This window comes from Haplochromis burtoni, unplaced genomic scaffold (assembly GCF_018398535.1).
Source record: "Haplochromis burtoni strain Fernald_Lab_line unplaced genomic scaffold, NCSU_Asbu1 Contig_35, whole genome shotgun sequence".
Classification (NCBI taxonomy): Eukaryota; Metazoa; Chordata; class Actinopteri; order Cichliformes; family Cichlidae; genus Haplochromis; species Haplochromis burtoni.
The window spans coordinates 3,103,052-3,121,131 of record NW_024582396.1 but is presented as its reverse complement, the minus strand read 5'-3'; the positions used below and the strand labels follow the sequence as shown (position 1 = coordinate 3,121,131).

Genomic DNA, 18,080 nt, shown 5'->3' with positions numbered 1-18,080 from the left:
TGTGTGATGTTCATTTTTGGATGTGGAGAGTGTCTGAGTCACATTATGATCGTGCATGAATGTGATCGCTGGATTATCCTGTGCTCGCGTGTCTCTGTGTGTGTGAGATCGACAACACGCACACACACACACCCGTCACATTCAGGTTGATGGTGACCTGCAGCGGTGGGCACGATGCTGCCTGTGTGTGTCCGCCTGTGTGTGTCCGCCTGTGTGTGTCCTCCATGTAGATTCTCCAGCTCCGTGTGTGCTCAGGCAGTAAAAGGCTTCTGTGTGTTCACAGCAGTTTATTTTGGTAACCGCTCTGTTTAAGCCCCGCGGCCAACACTTGGTCCCAGCATCAGCTTTATAGCCCCCCCCCAACCCTCCTCATCCTCACACTCACAAACAAAACCAATCTGGAAACCCACCAAACACAAACCTCCCACTTTGCTAGAAAGCCAGTGGCGCCACATGCAAACATAACCGACTGTCTGCGGATGCACGCTCAGCTCGCACTCTTAATGGACTCTTTCAGTCTGAAGTTGCAGGACAACGTTTAAGTTTCAGAGCTCGGCAATAAAAAAAAAAAAAATCACCAGGCGTGCAGTTTTTCTACTGTTTTGTGTATGGAAGCCAAAAAGTGCCAAAAAAGATTTGATTATTAAATAAATGTAAAAACAAGAGTGTTTGGGAGCCCACACGGTGAGTGGGTTTAAATTAGTTTATATTCAAGAGGAGGCTCACGGCCCCACAGCAGGGACTGTGGATACGTTCAACATATAAGGTCCACTTAGCTTCAAACCATTCTCCTGTCGCCACACTGAGCTCTGAGATCTTCTCTAATGATCACGCTGTTTCCCTGAGCCGATTGGTCAGTGAGCGGCTGTTTAATGTGTGCTGAGCTCCTCGTTGGCTCAGAGGCAGCTCAAGCTCAAACACCTGCACAGGACCAGACATGGAGGCTTCAGGTTCTGTAGAGAGAATATGTGCAGTTAGATGGTGTTTAAGGTCAAACTTTTCAGGCTGCAGTGAAACAGTCATGTTGTTGTGGCCTCTGCCTCATTTTTCTGGGATCAACTGAAAAGGATCCTTTACAAAAGTGCGACTGAGTGAAAGTTACTGTATGATCTTTGCATTTATATTCTGGTGTCACTGCATGTCTTCATGCAGCATTTAGCATTTGAAAATGTCTGCTTCTCTTTACTGTGTGTGTGTGCGTGTGTGCGTGTGTGTGTGTGTGCGTGTGCGTGCGCTGTGGGTGTGTTGCTGAGTGTGATGTGTGTGTGTGTGTGTGTGTGTGCGTGCGCGTGTGTGTGTGTGGCGTGTGTGTGCGTGTGTGTGTGCGTGTGCGTGCGTGTGTGTGCGTGCGTGCGTGTGTGTGTGTGGGTGTGTGTGTGTGCGTGCGCGTGTGTGTGTGTGTGTCTGTGTCGTGTGTGGTGTGTGTGTGTGTGGTGTGTGTGTGTGTGTGTGTGTGTGTGTGTGCGTGCGCGTGTGTGTGTGCGTGAGTGCGTGTGTGCGTGTGTGTGTGTGCGTGTGTGTGTGTGTGTGTGTGCGTGTGTGTGTGTGTGTGTGTGTGCGTGCGTGTGTGCGTGTGCGCGTGCGTGTGTGTGTGTGTGCGTGTGTGTGTGTGTGTGTGTGTGTGTGTGTGTGTGCGTCACAGTGTTGACTGAAGCCTCGTTGCTGTTGTTGCTGTAACATCACATTAGTGCTGCTCCAGCTCCAACGTTGCACTGTTTTTGTAACTCACGGGGAAAATGGGACTAAAGTCTGTGCTGGAGGATTCCCCTTTAAACAGTAATTCCAGGGTTCCTCACACAACAGAGTGCACGACCCCGGGCCTGCCGGGGTGGGGGGGTGACACAGCTGGAGCCGGGAGTGTGGACCTGAGGTGTCATTCATTACTGACATCTCCTGACAGGTCTGAGTATTACAGGAAGCTTTGGCTGCTCTGCAGAATCAGCTAAATGTGTATTTTTAGGGATGCTGTGCATGTCTCCAGTATTGTCTCTCCTTTCCTCTGTTGGCCGTCACCTCCATCCTTATTATTTTTTGTCCCCTTTCCTCCCCTTCCAGGCAAAATCCTGTTCCGGAGGAGTCATGTGCGAGACGTGGCCATGAAGCGGCTGCGTTTCATCGATGACTACTGCAGGGTAAACGTCCCTCAGCTTCTCGTCTGTCTGTGGGGGGGCATCCCCGAGCCTGTCAGGGGTCGAGGGTCACGATCCGTGCTGTCTTTCACACGCTGTTCGGGGGGTGTGCATAAAACTTGCACACCCTAACCCTGGAGAACCCACGGGGTCAAATTTGACCCCGTGGGTTCTCCAGGGTTAAACTGACCTCCATTATTTTAAAGTCCATCTCGCTAACGACCTCCTCCCCTCGTTTGCTGGTTTTGTTTCCAGCAACAAAATCAACATAAAAGCGACGAGCGTTTGTAGTCCTGCAGCTCCAGAGTGACTTTCCTTATCACTTCCTGTTCCCACTCTTATTAGTTTTTTTAATCCTCCATCGTGCCCTCCCCCTCTTCCTTCCTTCCTTCCTCTTGGCTCAAAGCTGCACGAGCAGAAGGGAGATTCAGGCTCTGATGTTTGTCTCACGCATAATTATGCAGCAGTATTCCTCGCCCGTGTCAGGCAGGGTTACCCACAGCATTAGCTCAGTAATTGGGACTAGTTTAAGAAGCAGTTCCACACATGTGAAGTGAAGCTGGTCCTCAGCTCAGCACAGGCGAAGGTTCACACAAAAGCCTTTTCATTATCCAAATAACCTAAAGCGCTCCAGTGTTTACAGTTGCTACAGCGAGCTGGTGTTTTTCAGCCAGCACGCCGAACTGTTTACTTCCTGCATCCTGTTTATGAGGCAAACACAGAGGAAGAGAAATTATTCTCCAAGGATGGGCTCCCCGGAGCCTGCAGGGTGGAAACCCGGCCGGCTGCGGGTGCACGTGGCCTCTGCTGTGGATAATATAGGATTGGATGAATGAAACATGAAGGCAGCTCAGACTGTGGCAATTTAAATAAAAAGCCTACGCCGTACATATGTTGTGTATATTTCACGGTCCAGCACGCCGAGCTGTACGAGAGTCACTCCTGCAGCTGGAGCCAGTCCCATCATTAAATATAGATATTTAGACTGACATGTGATCCTGTCTCTGACTGCGGGCTGCTTCTGTGTATGAACAGTGATTGATTGTGTGTTTGTGTTCTGCAGATGTGTAGCCAAGCACACACATGCAGTAGTCTGCATCATTCAGCTTATATTGAATAAATATAAAACAGTTGCTCCAGAAACAGAGATCTAAATTTAAACTGATGTTATTTTTATTTGTAGCACTCAGTGGGAGAAATACAAGCTGCACATAACTCTGCTATATTTCCAGTTTATAGAGATTGAAGTCCAATAATCTGCTGTATGTCTGAGAGCTGGTGCCTTAGACCTGCAGTGTCTCTACTGACCAGCAGGGGGCGCTGACTCTGAATGCCGATGATTCTAACTCTACTCATTATTCTGATGAGTTTATTAGCTCGAGCACTGTTTTCAAGTCTTGCTGAATACAACATAATGTGTGCTTTGTAATTTATTGTCCCGTTTAGAGCTGAGAAAGGAGGAATCAGGGTTTGCTTTGAAGTCTCTCCTGTATGATTCTTTATTAATCTTTTCTATACAGGTCATGGTTTAATATAATAAACAGTTTTGATTTAAACTCAAACTTATTTTCAAGCTCAGGTAGAGTCTGAGGATGAAACTGTGGAGCGTCTTCAGAGAGGCGCTCACTGTCACTCTCTCTCTGCAGGCGCTGGTGCGACTCCCTCCTCAGATTTCTCAGAGCGAAGAGGTGCTGCGCTTCTTCGAGACGAAGGCTGAGGACGTCAACCCCCCCGTGGAGTGAGTGAAGCACACTGTGGACAAACACCGCACACACAGGTTCTGTATAGGCTAATCCGCTGGCTAATTTCTGTAGCTGAATCAGCTTGACACACCCTTCCAGGTGAAAGTGGGTGTGGCTTAGATTGGCATCACTTTTAAAGGAGGGCTATGACATCAGCATTATCAAACTTGAAGTGTCGCTCTTCCTCTCAAAGGTGAAGAGTCGAATGTAAAAGCATTTAAATCCACAGCTGCTCCGTGTTTCAGGGGTTTAATCACATGACCAGCTGGTGTCATGTGTGGCGCCACTGTTAGCTGAGCGTAGCTAACATCAGCTACTGTTTGCTAGCTTTACTGTATGACAATTCCATTGTTTGTCACTAAGCTAAATGTGTTATTAAAGCAGCTGAATAACTAACTTTGTTGGCAAAGTGAAAATATGTCGTTTAATTAGCAACATTTTGATAACCATCCGCTGCATTAGCATGTAGCTAACTGTACACACTTCATGGCAAAGGAAGCTAAAATCATTTAGATGGTCATGCTAATTAGCGTGTAGTTTGTCGTAGAAACACTCGTGTGAAACAGGAAGTTTTTACTGTTTCTTGGTCAAATAAACTACAAATCCACACAGGAAGTTGAGCGTAGCATGTTGATTAGATTGCACAGGTTTACAGCCGAGATGCCGCCACAGGAAAAGCAGCTTGTTTGCTCTGCCTCCAGCCTGGATTAGTCTATGCAGTACACACGCGCGCACGTGCACACACACGCGCACGTGCATGCAGACACTGTAAATTGCTGGCACTAATTGCATTGCATGCAAACATGATGCTAAACGACGGAGTAAATTTCGTGTGTTGATTGATAATGTTCAGCTCAGATGTTCCAGTACTCCCAGCACTCACTGGCTCAGCTCATTGCCTCTCTGTCTGTTCTCGCTTTCTAGTCTATTCCCAGTTCGGCTCTTTCTCACTGAGTTCGTTAAAACCTCCTAGCAGGCCAGGCAGAGAGGGAGGGAGGGCTGTTGTAGGGAGAGCAGTTGATGGATGTGAGTGTGGGAGGAGGAGAATGACTGGTTTCATAGCAGGAGATGGCCCCTTTGGGTAGTTGTTAATTAGAGAACACTCTCCTCTCCAAACCTCAAATGCCAGTATCACAGTATTCACTGGTAATGTGCTCCTGTGTGAGACAGCTGTGCTGCTCCTGCTCCATCCAGGCTCCTCTTCTCTGCACGCCTTGCTCACTGACCTCTTGCTTTCCTGTGTTTGCCAGTAACGGAGCGTCTCTCCTCGCTCATTTTCCTCCTCCTCCTCTAACTCTTCGTGTCTAACTCACCCTCGTAAATTCAAGTGTGCTTAATTGACGAGACGGCTCAAGGTTACAAACAACGGCGCCGACACGGCCGTTCTTCGCTCAGCTTTGGTCCCCTCGCCGTCCACACTCTGTCACACCTGCGTTCTCGTCTCTCCCGTTTTTCTCATTTGACTTCTGCTCCTCCTCCTCTCTCCTGTATGCCCAGTGCATTAAGAAATCCCATTAATCTTGTTGCCAGAGTATGTGGGAGATGAAGTCATACATGTGGAGCATCAATAATGTGTGCAAGCACTGGCCTCATCACACGCAGCCTGTTATCCTCCATCTGTTACACACAGCGGTATGCAGAATTACTTTGAATACTTAATTTAGCTCGTCTGAAACTGAACGGATGCCAAAACAAGAAGCAGCGCATGAAAGTTGTTAAAGGACTTTCAAGGATGTGCGAAACACCGACTAAAAAAGTGCACCAGGCGAAGTCTGTGCACACAGAATGAACGGGGGTACAAAGGTTGACCCCTGAGGAACGCCATGGTTAAGGGGAGCACAGGCGTGCTGCAAACCTTTGCTTACGTAGCGTGCATTTCAAACCTACAGCTGCCACTGAGCAGAGCCACAGTCAGACGAGCCGCAGGGGTGAACAGCTGCAGTTCCTCCAGTGGCCACTTGGAGGTCAGCTCTAAAAGTGAGTCAGTCTTCATAGACTCCATGTATAGATTTCCCCCTTCATAGCAACCATATAGATGATTATGTTTATTATTTTGACTAACTTGTCTTAATTTTGTTAAGACTTAAAGTTGTTGTAGTCCCACTGAGTGACAGGTGTAGCTGCTAGCTCTCTGCTAAGCTACACCTCAGCTAACTGGGTCCCTGAACTGGACCAGTTCATGTGTTTGTGCTGTTGGAGCCTTTTGGAGCATTTTAATGACACCATGTGACCAATAATATGGCTGCTGCGAGGTTACTATAGTGACAGACCTTTACAGAAACCTGTGCTTCAGTTTTGGTGAGTGAAATTCAAGGATTTGAATTGGATGTTACAGAACACTAATTAGCAGGATTTGTTATTATTATTCTTATTATTATTGGAGCTAGCTAATAGCATAGCAGTCCAGCCTCCTCCAACATGGTCAGTGATGTCTTTTAAAAAAGCCACATGGCTGTTAGAGCTGAGGATAAGAGAAAGAAACACCTGCTTTGTTGCTCTGCATGGAGATTCAGTTGGACTTTAAAATGAAAATGTGATTTTTATGGCAGCTCTGTGTTTACAGGAAGCGTAGCTAGGAGAAAAATCTGAAAAGCACTTTTCTTTCCTGCTTTCACAGCTGTAAATTAAAAGGAAATGCATTTCCCATCAGAGAAGAACATCGCAGCACAGTTTCCCTTTTATTTCATCACAAGATGAAGTAAAAGGGGAATTTAATTGTAACAACCAGCTGTTCATCCTTACAGAGGGCTCTCTTTCTAATCTCGCTGCCTTTTACCAAGTCGGGGCGATCGTGGCTCAAGAGTTGGGAGTTCGCCTTGTAATCGGAAGGTTGCCGGTTCGAGCCCCGGCTTGGACAGTCTCGGTCGTTGTGTCCTTGGGCAAGACACTTCACCCGTTGCCTACTGGTGGTGGTCAGAGGGCCCGGTGGCGCCAGTGTCCGGCAGCCTCGCCTCTGTCAGTGCGCCCCAGGGTGGCTGTGGCTACAATGTAGCTGCCATCACCAGTGTGTGAATGGGTGGATGACTGGATATGTAAAGCGCTTTGGGGTCCTTAGGGACGTAGTAAAGCGCTATACAAATACAGGCCATTTACCATTTATTTATAAGTAACCATTTAATTTGGGTATTTCATAAGAAGAAAGCCAAATCAATACATTAATATTTAAAAACAATCAATGTGCCCAGCGTCAGGGCAACGAAAACCACATTTGAACTCATTTTCCAGTGAAAAAAGCAAAGTCTCATTTATATTCATTGATCACGCTCAGATTGAAACCAGCTGTAAATCACAAGTGAATCTAAATGGAAACACACGCTCATTTAAGGTTTATGCATGAAATTTCTCGAACGTGGCTGTGGAACCACGGAGCTCGCAGGATGTGAGGAAGCGCTGCACTTCGGGTAGATTTGGATCAAATGGAGCTCCAACCTCTCCTGGCTGCTCGGTGTCCCTGCAGGCGCTCGCGCCGCCTTAATAACAGGAGGAAATACTCAGGAGGGTGAAGCGCCCGCCGTCTGCTTTAACAAATAGCTCTGCTCGGTTGGTTAGACGTCGTGATCCAGACCACTCGACTTGTGTCTCGGCTAAATTGGATGGGCTCCTTTCATTCCCTACCCATAATGCATCTGCTAAATGAAAATAAACCATGGGGGGAGGGGGTGTTCGGCAACCAGAGCGGCCATTGATTCCAAGCCATGATTGGACGGTGTGTGTTTGTGTGCCACAGTGAGTGCTGTGGAAGAAGAAGAAAGGCGGCCGAGCAGCCGTGTGAACGCACCCTGGTGTGCGTGTGTCGCGTGTGCGTGTGCGTGTGTCGTGTGCGTGCGTGTGCGTGTGTGCGTGGTGGCACTTTCACGAGTCAGGTTTTTAGATCAGCTTTGGACACTCTTTGTTTTCACTGCCTGCTTCACTCTGTCGTCACCCGGAGCTTTTCCAGCAGTTTTCCAAGGAACCATCTGCAGAATTAAACCTCACCAGCAGGGGGCAGCGCTTTACTAGTGGATATTTCTTTGTACCTGCCCCCTGCCTGCCTGTAAATACGAATGTGTAGGGATACAGTGACTCACTGCATGACACAAAAGTACCGTCTGGTTATTTCAGATCTGTTCAACAGGAGTCACAGACTCTGGGACATAAAGTCACATTTTAAAGTTTTTTAAACTAATTTAAACACATACGTTTAAAATTGGGACTTCCGGGCACCTGTTGGCAACTTTTCTGCCAATCTGTAGTCCAGCAGGACCCAAACATCCTCAGCTGATCGAAGGCGAGGCTGCCTGGTGGAGCAAGGTGGCCTCATCCATTTTTATATGGTAGCACCTCTGCAGACTATCGAGTATTAAATAACAAGCAGCAGGAATAAACAACCAACACTCTCAACTAAAACTCTCACACCGGGGCTCTTAGGAGTCGAATTCAAATTTCAAATTCAAATTCAAATTTTATTTGTCACACACACACAACCATACACAGTATGACATGGGGGTGAAATGCTTGTAGCTGTACAATGCCCGACCATTAAATGACAGAAGAAAAGTTTTACAATATTTGCAGTTTACTACAAAAATTTACAAATGAACTTAGGAAATTACAGTAAAGAATGTGCAAATAGCAGAAGAGATTATAAAGATAAGGATTATAAATTATAGGAATTATAGGATTATAGGAAATGTGTGGTGGTGCGTGCGGTGACGTGTGTGAGAGTCCAGTCCTGCACCTGGTTCAGGCCCCGAATAGCCTGGGGGAAGAAGCTCCTCCTCTTTCTCTCTGTTTTGGCCTTAAGGGAGCGGAAGCGCTTCCCAGACCTCAACAGTGAGAAGAGTCCATTGTTGGGATGGGAGAGGTCCATCATAATCTTCCTAGCTTTGGAGTTGGATTGCTTGGTGTAGATGGACAGCAGGTCAGGGAGCTCTGATTGAATGATGAGTCGAAGGTTCAGGTGTGATACCTGAGCAGGTCCTACAGGTGTGTACAGTAGTGGTTTCCTAGCAGCAGCTGAGACGATGTAATGAAGGGTTTGATGCTTTTTGCAGCTGAACTTGAAGAAACGTTTAAAGTCGTTGAGTTTTTTGGGACCTTCATGTCTTAAGTTAAAGGTGGGCTGTTGCTTCTCGCTATGAAATGGATTCCAGCAGTACCTGAGCGGTTTGCAAAACCAGCTCATTACAGCAGAGAGTGCAGGAAAGCCCACAGTAAGTATTGGCTCCTGTGGTGATGGTCAGATTTCAGACACTGCAAACCTGCGGTGAAGGTAAACGATGGCTGCTCGGAGGAATCTGAATCATCTGTTTGTTGTGTTATTGCTCAGTTCGGCTTTCCTCTGATCACTCCCACAAAAACAACAACAGGACCGAAAAGGCTTTGAGTTTGTCCAGACTTTAGTCTGCTCGTCTACTTCCTGTCACTTTCACACATTTATTTCTTTAAAGCAGAATTTTTGAGCAGTTTTATAATATTTCAGAAATTGTAGCCAAAAAATGTTAAATGTTTCAAATCACTGGACCAGCCAGCTTTGATGCTTCATTTTTCATGACCTATTTAATCCAAATATGAGAGGTCTTGAACTATTTGTTAATAGGCCTAAAATATTGATGTGGATTAACCGGAGGATTCTCCACTGAGCAGCATCAGCACCGCTGCTTCCCCGGCTGCTGACGAGAGCGTTAGCATTACAGCCAAGAGTTATTTTAGCCTTTTGTCAAGAATTAGCGCGTGATAGGATAACTACTGAAAATGTTGACCTGAACAAGCGAAGCATCCATGAAACTGGAGATCTAAAGTTTATTTTCTATAAAATTCAAATATAAGTGCACTTCATGTTATATAGATGTGTCAGTGTAGCTACAAATGTCCTCGCTGTGGAGGTGAGCGCAGTGACTAATTCTGTGATGTCACAGGAAACTGTATAACGGCGCTCTCTCTTGGTTGTAGATGCTGCTCGCTGCTTTTATCCAAGCTGTGAAATACGGTTGGCGTGCAGACGTCCTCGCTGCCTGGTGCTTCTTAAAATGCTCGACACGCTGCCAGAAGGCGCCACTAATCTCTGAACACTCTGAACGCCCGCACGTGTGTTTATCTCCTTCCCCACTTTTCCTCTCACCCCGCGTAACGAGGCGGCGTTTTGATGAGTCGACATAATTTGGTACCCGAGTGCTAATTGGAAAGGAAGTGAATGACGACAGCTTCTCATCAGCTTCCAGCCGCAGAGAAAAGAACGAGGAAGGGAAGCTGACGGGTGCACGGGCCCCGCTGTGGGGAACTGTTCCCCAACACTGATGAAAGGCCCTGATGTTTCGCTCATCATCAGAATACTTTTGATCAGACTGAGCTTGGAGCTGATTATTAGACTTCTGTGCTGCTGGACCTGTTTGGTAGACACTGTGTATCTGAGCGAGTTTGTCAGGTTTTCGATCACATATGGGCCGACGGGTTTGGAGCATCATGATTGAAACTGCTCAGATATTGAGTGACAGCATCCTGTGAGCGGCTTTGAAGAAGTTTGGATGATATCTCTAGACGTGGCCGAGGGTCCAGAGTGTCGGCGGTCTTGTGGATCGTGTTGGTTCGTTAGCTTGCGTCGAGGTCGTTCACTGGTCTGTTTGAAGCGGCGCAGATGAGAAGGAGCGCCTTAAAGGCTGATGGCGATGAATCTCAGCTGGGTGCAGGGTGGAGTGCCCACTCTGGGAGAGGAATCGCGTCCCGAGTGATGGAGGTGAAGTATGTTCAGGTCTTGTTCTCAAGTGACGGCAGAGATGGATGCCACGCTGGCCTGTTGCAGTAACCAGAGAGGCGGAGCTGTCAGTTTACTGGAAGGAGACCAGAGGACAGATCCAGGACATGAATCTCAGACCTGGAGGAGGTGACTGGGGAGCGCGAGGTGTGGACATCTCTGCTCCATGTCCTGGGTGGGTAGCAGAAAGCAGATTAATGGATGGATCCGAAACCATGTTTATGTTTAAGCAGAGCTGTGTCCTCGTCCTGCAGTCTTTCTGCCATCCAGGAAGCATCCGTCTCCGTGCTCTCGTCCTCCCAGTGTCCCGTCTGCTGTGAGCAGCAGGCAGGCGATGTGCTCACTCACCCGTGATGGATAAGCTGCTTCAGTATCAGGGTCGACGGGGGTTAAAGTGTGTCAGAGTGGCGAGGAGCGGTCAGCTGAGCGTGCGTATTTATTGATCCGTGTCAGAAACGGTGACCTCGTGCACCTCACACAAAAAGACACGCAGCATCATCAGAGAGGGTTTTCTTCTCCACGGCTGAATATTCCTGCACGTTTGCAGCTACGTCAGCGCGCCTCTCGTCTGCTCTCGGCTCGGTTTCTTTCCCGCCGTCACCCTTCACGGATGCACTCGTTCACCCAGATGCAGCGTCTGACTCACGAGCACTCGCACACTTACTCGCTGGGCGCTGTCAGCCGGGGGAGGGAGCTTCCTACCGTAATAGCTTTGGGAGGGCCTGACTGCACGAGAGTGTGATGAATAGAGCGGGCCGCGGCAGCTGAAGCTACCCTGGTGATGAAATGTGTGCACTTTATCATTTCCTGGAAAATGAGGAAGGAGAGCAGGAAAGGAAAGAGGAAAGGGGGATGTCCCTCGGGGGGAGGAGGAGAGCAGGTCAGAAAGGAGGAAGGAGGGACGTTATGGATCCGCTCGTGACGTCTTATTCTTTATTGGTCCTTCATAAAAGCTCATTGCCTTAACTGTAGTTGTTGTGCTTCTGCTATGAAAGATGGAATCCTGTGATCTGATTAGAAGAGGAGCCGCATGCCTGGCAGGGCGGCGCAGGAACCAGCGCCACCGATCAAAGCTCCAAAAAGAGCGGAGACCCCGAGCGAAGCCCGCCGTCACGCTCTCCACGTGTGAGCGTCTAAGCAACGTCGACCCCTGCCTGCAGAGGAGCGTACTGCAGCGCGGTCACTCTGAGCTGATGTCACTCTCCTGCAATCATCAGCTGCTCCTTTTTGAAGTCCGGCAGCCTTCTTAATAAATGAAGTTTTAATGGAGCTTTAGTTGGATCGCCGCTCTTCTTTTTTGTTTGCTTTTTGATGCGTCGAAATGCCCTGAAAGAGAAAACCACAAACATGTTTCTCTCCTGTGATGCAAAAGCCCGATATCAAAGCAACGGCTTTGTCTTTGGAGCTTTTATGTCTCCAACACATCATTTTTACAACTACACGGTTTTCACACAACGGCTTAACTCCTCCGAACATCAGACTGACGCCTCTGCTCTGGTTTCCAGTCTGTGTGCTAACGATGCTAAATGATGATTACTGAGGTAGAAAATCAGGTTTTTCTTCATGTGACAGGAAAGTTTTTGCACTACAGCTCAGCTCAGAGTCACGAAGAACAGAAGAGTCCACCTGAGGAGCCCTGATGCTGTAGATCGTGGCGGTTTGAGCGCCGGCAGGGCTGACGTCACTTTTGGTTTAGTGTTTAAATGTGTGAGCGGCCTTCAGGACAGTAATCTCAGAGTCGTTCACTACTCCCTAAAAACTGGCCACACGGTGGCGTACTCTGCATCACAAACCCACCCGGTGGAGCCCACGCCTCCCCGGGCTTCATGTATAAACGTTTCGAGCGTCTGGCCTCGTAGCCGAGCCTCTCTGTGTGAGATATATTTCCACCGTGTGGAATTTCTCGGCCGGCCAAAGCTTCCTGCCCTCCTCTCCGTCTGTTTTCCCCTTTTTTCTGAGACATATTTTATTTCCTCTTCTCTTACTTGGCGTTTTTTCCCGCAGATCTTGCATTTTTATCGAGTCAATTTGCATGGCCGCGGGCAGCGATTTGTTTTATCTGTCGGGGCTCACGGTTGGTAATCGTATAACTATCAGCTTAAATGGAGAATCCGTCCTCTGCGGACCATAACGTTGACAAATCACTCTGTTATTATGCGCATGCTGTATTTGAGCCACGGTGAAGGCATCGCCCGCCGCCCTCCTATAGGCCGTGGTGATGCTGTCATCGATCATCGTGCCCCTCGCAGCCCTCTCTGTGAATACCAATAGGCTTTGACCTTGGCTTGTGTCTGGCGGGGAAGAGATGCTGCAAGATTATCAGATTATTGCTGGATAAGGCATGAACTCGTGTGATTGGTCAGTTTTCGGGCTCCCAACAGGGGGCTGCTTAAGCGGCAGCGTTACCCCTGGTGATGGGGCTCGTTGGGAATAGTTGTGGGCGATGACGTGTTGGTGTAACGCAGGAGGTTGGCTCTATCACCGACAGGAGACGGCCTCACATCCAACATGCTGGTTCACACCATGTTCATGACATTCTTCTTTTATCGAGGTCAGCGGGGTTAAAAGGTTGGTCTCTGTTCCCTCAGAGGAACGTTCCGTTCAGCGTCCGGAGTCACAGGCTGAGCTCATCTGCAGATTAAAATGATTCTGCAGTCCAGCCTGAATCACAAAGAGCTGTTGGTACAGGTTTCCATTTAAACTTCATTCAATAACTGAGTTCTGTGAAGCCCTGGGTGGACACACAAACCCACAGTGGTCACTGAAATATGGGAAAGTGAGCAAAAAGTAAAAATGTGCTGCTGGTGAACTTCAGACGTTGCTTATGAATCGTGATTCATCAGAATCATAAAATAAATAATGAAAGCAGCCTGAGCAGAAATGATGGCGCACAGAAAATGTTAAACACAAGTCGATGATAAAGTGGGCGTGTCCTTAGCATCACAGGTGTGTGCCGTCTCAGGAGATGGACACAGAAATGTTAAAGGTGAAGGCGACGAGGCCGTGTCCGAGCAGCTCGATGTTCCTGTGACGACCCCTGACCTCTGACCCTCATGATCCAGGTCATGATTTCTGAGCTTGCTGCTGAGGCTGAGCGCTGAATCGCTCTGCAGAGCGTGTTGAGGGGTTTTTAAGATCCAACATGTGAACCTCAGGCTGAAACGCTGACCTCGAGTCTCATATTTCATTCACTCGTTCATTTTTCTTCCATGTGCAGTCCTCACCTGTCTGCTGCTTTTACCATATTATTACATGGTAAGGTTACAGGACAAAATCAAACATGAGATGGTGTCAGCTTGGAAAGAATGATGGAAAATTCATCGACGGATAATAAAGGAAACACTTTTGAGTAAATGATTTTGCTGTTTTCACTGAGAAGCGTGCGGTGGAGAGGATCAGGAGGAACCAAACTGAGTGCTTGAGCCTTCAGCTGCCTGCTCCATGCCAGTACGTGCATCTCTTCTGTGCTCGCCAAGCGTGACGGCGCTCCTGCGTACAAAGCGGTTCCTCCAAACCCATCTGGACAGCTAATGCCCAGAGTGAGCCTCAGTCTTGTTGTGGCCCCGAGAGTAATGAGGGGGTCCTCGGGGGCTTAGAGTAGGCGGGCTCACGGGCGGGAGGTTGGAGCTGAGGTCTGGATTTGACGAGGCTTAGCGATGACCTCGGCGGGGAGGGAAGCAGCGAGGGGCTAAGGCGATAATCTGGGGAAGTGTTTATTTACTGGTGGTGCAGGGCAGCCTAGCAGGAGGCCAATGAGAATCATTAAGTCGCATCCATTATGCTAATAGTGGTAAACACATCGATTAGCCCTCTATCTGCCAGCCCCACTCATACGCTCTAATTAGGAAATCCATCGTTTCTCATCCACTAAAAAGTTTCTTTTGTAAACTGAAGCCGCTGAAAATCAAACAGCAGCTTTAGGACAAGACTTACAAGCAGATACCAGGCACCTGTGACCTCTGACCTCACTGCGCTGGAGCTGCTCGTACGTGTAATTCCTTTCATAACACGAGGTCGCCGTGCTAAAGACATAGTATTTGTTTAGCTCCTTTAGTCGTGATGGTTTTCTTTAACGCCCTGAAACCAGCCTGTTGTTGAGAATTCGAGCGGAAGAAATCGAATATTCAGCAAATCTTTCACCCTGGACTGAACCTCTCAGTCAGCTGACCGCGTGCCACACGGCTCGCGGCGTTTTTTACACGTCTGTTTTGTTTCGACAGTCGATGCTGAGCGCTCAAAGCTCTGGAAATGATAAGAAGTTCGCTGAAGTGCTCGCGCTGTCCTGTGACTTCTGGGCAGTGTGCTGATGTTTCTGTTCTCTCTCTGCTTACCTTTCACACCGAACGCCGTCATTTATTTTGACTGTCGCGAAAACACCGCTGCTATCAAAACAACATCCATTTTTAATGATGCATGACTGATCGCCGTGAACATCTGTGCGCTCAATGATCTGTCATCACAGATAGTTTGTTACAGAATCTCTGAAAGCTCATCAACAACCTCTGTGAACTCTGTCACAGGACCAGATGAGCATTTTCTCCCAGCACTGCGTCTACACATGACCTCTCACCTCCTGCTTCCTCCTCTTCTCACCTCCAGTAGATGTGAGTAGAGAGCTGGCTGCTCCAGGAAGTGTTTGATTTCAGCCCCGGGACTCTGGTCACTGGCTAAGCTCTGGAGCCTGTGTTTCTGTTCTCCCAGCTTCTCTTGGTGCTCTTCCCCTCGTTTGTGGCCTAACACTTTACAGATGCCTCCAGATCCATACCTCGATAAATAAAGCAAAACTAGCCAGCAGCGCTCCCGCTGGCACGTCCTGGTTTAGTGTTAAATGTTAGCTGTTCAGCCAAAAAGACTCTTTCTCTGATTCTGCTGCAGACTCTCTCTCTTCACAGTAGTTTATGTTCTGCTGCTGTAATTAACTGCTCTGTGTTAGTAGTGCTAATCAGTTTGTATTTGGAGTAATGTGCCTGTTGAGCTGTTTCATGCAGGTCTGAAAGCTCACACATGATACCAGCTCACCTTTATTTTGACGGCTGTGAACAGACATGCTGTCAGCAGTTACTCTGTTAGGATCTGATGGTTTAAGAGGCCTGTGCGAACGTCTACAGCTGGACCAGGACTCGCTCACGTCGCAGCTTCTCTCCTGTTTGGAACTTGTTGTTTAGAGCGTTTCAAGGTTGTATTTGCCTTTCGAACCGTGCACAGCGTGAATAGCTTAACAGGCTCCCAGGGAGCTCGCTAAAGCAAAGTACTTTTCATTCTCGAGGAAAAACCCTCATTCACTGGCCCTGTCCTCACCTCCTTGATAAGTTACAACCAGCCATTTCCAGGTCTCACACTTGCACCTATTGTGCTGCCACTCGGTGGAGATCGTTTACCGTTAGCTTGTTCAATTAACCCAGCAGGCATCCAGCATGTGTATGAAGCTTGTGGCTGATGGAAAGGTGATCCTTTTACATACTGGGCCGTTTGGATTTTGCCACACAGTTCCCGTGTGAATTTGGCCTTTTCAGTACAAAGGGAGACCTGTTAACCTCACCCTTACTCCAAACGGGTTAAAAACATTTAACGTCCAACCCTGCATCAGACATTTATGTTCTCACATGCACCTCTGTTGAGTAACGTCCAGAGAAGTGCATGGCTGCATGGCTGCAGGGCTGCAGGGCATGTGTGAGAATGATGTAAGACTTGGGAATAAAAATAAAGGTTATTTTAAACTGCTGCAGATTAGGTGGCTAAAAGAAGAGCACCGTGCATATGGAAATATGAACACGGCACTTAACATTCCCTGGAAATGTAAAACATTCCCTTGCACCCCAACAGAGGATATCGGCATCTTTCAAAGCCGCGACGGAAAATCCTGAGTGAAAAGGGCAAACATCTTGGCAGATATCCTGCCCGCACTGAGGCTCGGTCATTCCGAGGCATACTTTCCACTTAGACCCATCCAGACACTCTAACTGGTTGGCCACTGGCAGAAACGATATCTGCTCCCCGTGTTTTAGAGGTCGTGTGTCCCGTGTAGCCCGAGATGGATGGGATGAGATGAGGGGTCAAGTCCTTGCTCACTCTGTGTCCCACTTTGGTGACAATGAAGCATATTCTGGTTGCTAGCACGCAGCGATCTTGGTGGAGATAAAGGCTTTATTCATGTGCTGCGGGCGGTCACAAAGAGGCAGATACAGCTCATCAGATCACAGGGGACTGGAGGAAGGGATGGAGAGAAGAGAGCGCAGTGACACGACGAATCAGGAGCTGCTTCTTCAACCAGGCGTTTGTGCCTGATGTGTCCAGCCGGGACCCGAGTGCAGTCGAGAGAAGCTGCTCATTAACCTCGTGCAGTGACGGGCATCGCCTCCACCGCCGGCCACACCGGCCCCCCTGCCCCGGGCTGCTTCTGCCCTCGTCAGTGTAATCAGCCGTGCTACATGACCAGATGAAGCCCCTCATTAATGAAGTGTCACAGGGTCCCTGTGACACTTCATTAATGAGGGGTCCGCCCACGCCACCTGTCCAAGTAAAGGACATCTCAGAGCTGCAGCTGAACCTGAGAGTCGTTCATTTGTGTGTGCATACATGTAAAGACCACACAGGTGCCTACATGCACTTATGCACAACATACTGGGGCCAAAATCTGCACCAGCTGAGCGCCGTATACTGGTCAATACTGGAAGATGGTCCAGTGTAGTGACGGTTATGACTTCAAGGCTTCTTGAGCTGTAATCAAGGTTCAGTTGAGCTGTGTGTCTGTGAACACAACGTGTTGTAACATAAGCAAATGTCGTCTCACCTGATGAGTGAAAACGCTGCTTTGAGTCACTGGTTTGGCACCAGTGGGGTAAACACCAGCTCTTGAGCAAAGTTGGTCAAAACTTGGTGAGACTTGGTTTGTAGGTGCCGAAGAGTTTTTATGGACAGAAGAAATCTGCTGGACATTAGCTGCTTACTAAAGAGCCTCACACGAGGTGCCTAAATCAGCCGTCCCCAACCGACGGCCCGAAAACCACGGCCCGGAACCAAGTACGGCCGCAACGTTCACGCCGGAAACGACCCGCCGGAACCACACCACCGAACACACACGGCCCGGAACCAAACGAACCACGGCCCGGAACCAAACGAATCACGGCCCGGAACCAAACGGACCACGGCCCGGAACCAAACGAATCACGGCCCGGAACCAAACGAACCACGGCCCGGAACCAAACGAACCACGGCCCGGAACCAAACGATACGGCCCGGAACCAAACGAACCACAGCCCGGAACCAAACGAACCACGGCCCGGAACCAAACGAACCACCGGACCAACCACGGCCTGGAACCAAACGACTCACAGGCCTGGAACCAAACGGCTCACGGCCCGGAACCAAACGAACCACGGCCCGGAACCAAACGAACCACGGCCCGGAACCAAACAAACCACGGCCTGGAACCAAACGATTCACGGCCCGGAACCAAGCGTCAGAGCTGATGCTCAGGTG

General features: G+C 48.7%; 1 protein-coding gene across 9 annotated transcripts in view; it reads left to right on the top strand.

Moving 5' to 3' along the window:
* Positions 1–18,080, top strand: part of sh3pxd2aa (SH3 and PX domains 2Aa) — a 99,512-nt gene that overhangs the window by 32,321 nt on the left and 49,111 nt on the right. For all 9 annotated transcript variants that reach the window (XM_014332669.2, XM_014332668.2, XM_042219635.1 and 6 more), the window contains 2 exons: positions 2,056–2,132; positions 3,776–3,867. In XM_014332669.2, coding sequence (XP_014188155.1) covers positions 2,056–2,132; positions 3,776–3,867 — 169 coding nt within the window. The remainder of the gene's footprint in view (positions 1–2,055; positions 2,133–3,775; positions 3,868–18,080) is intronic.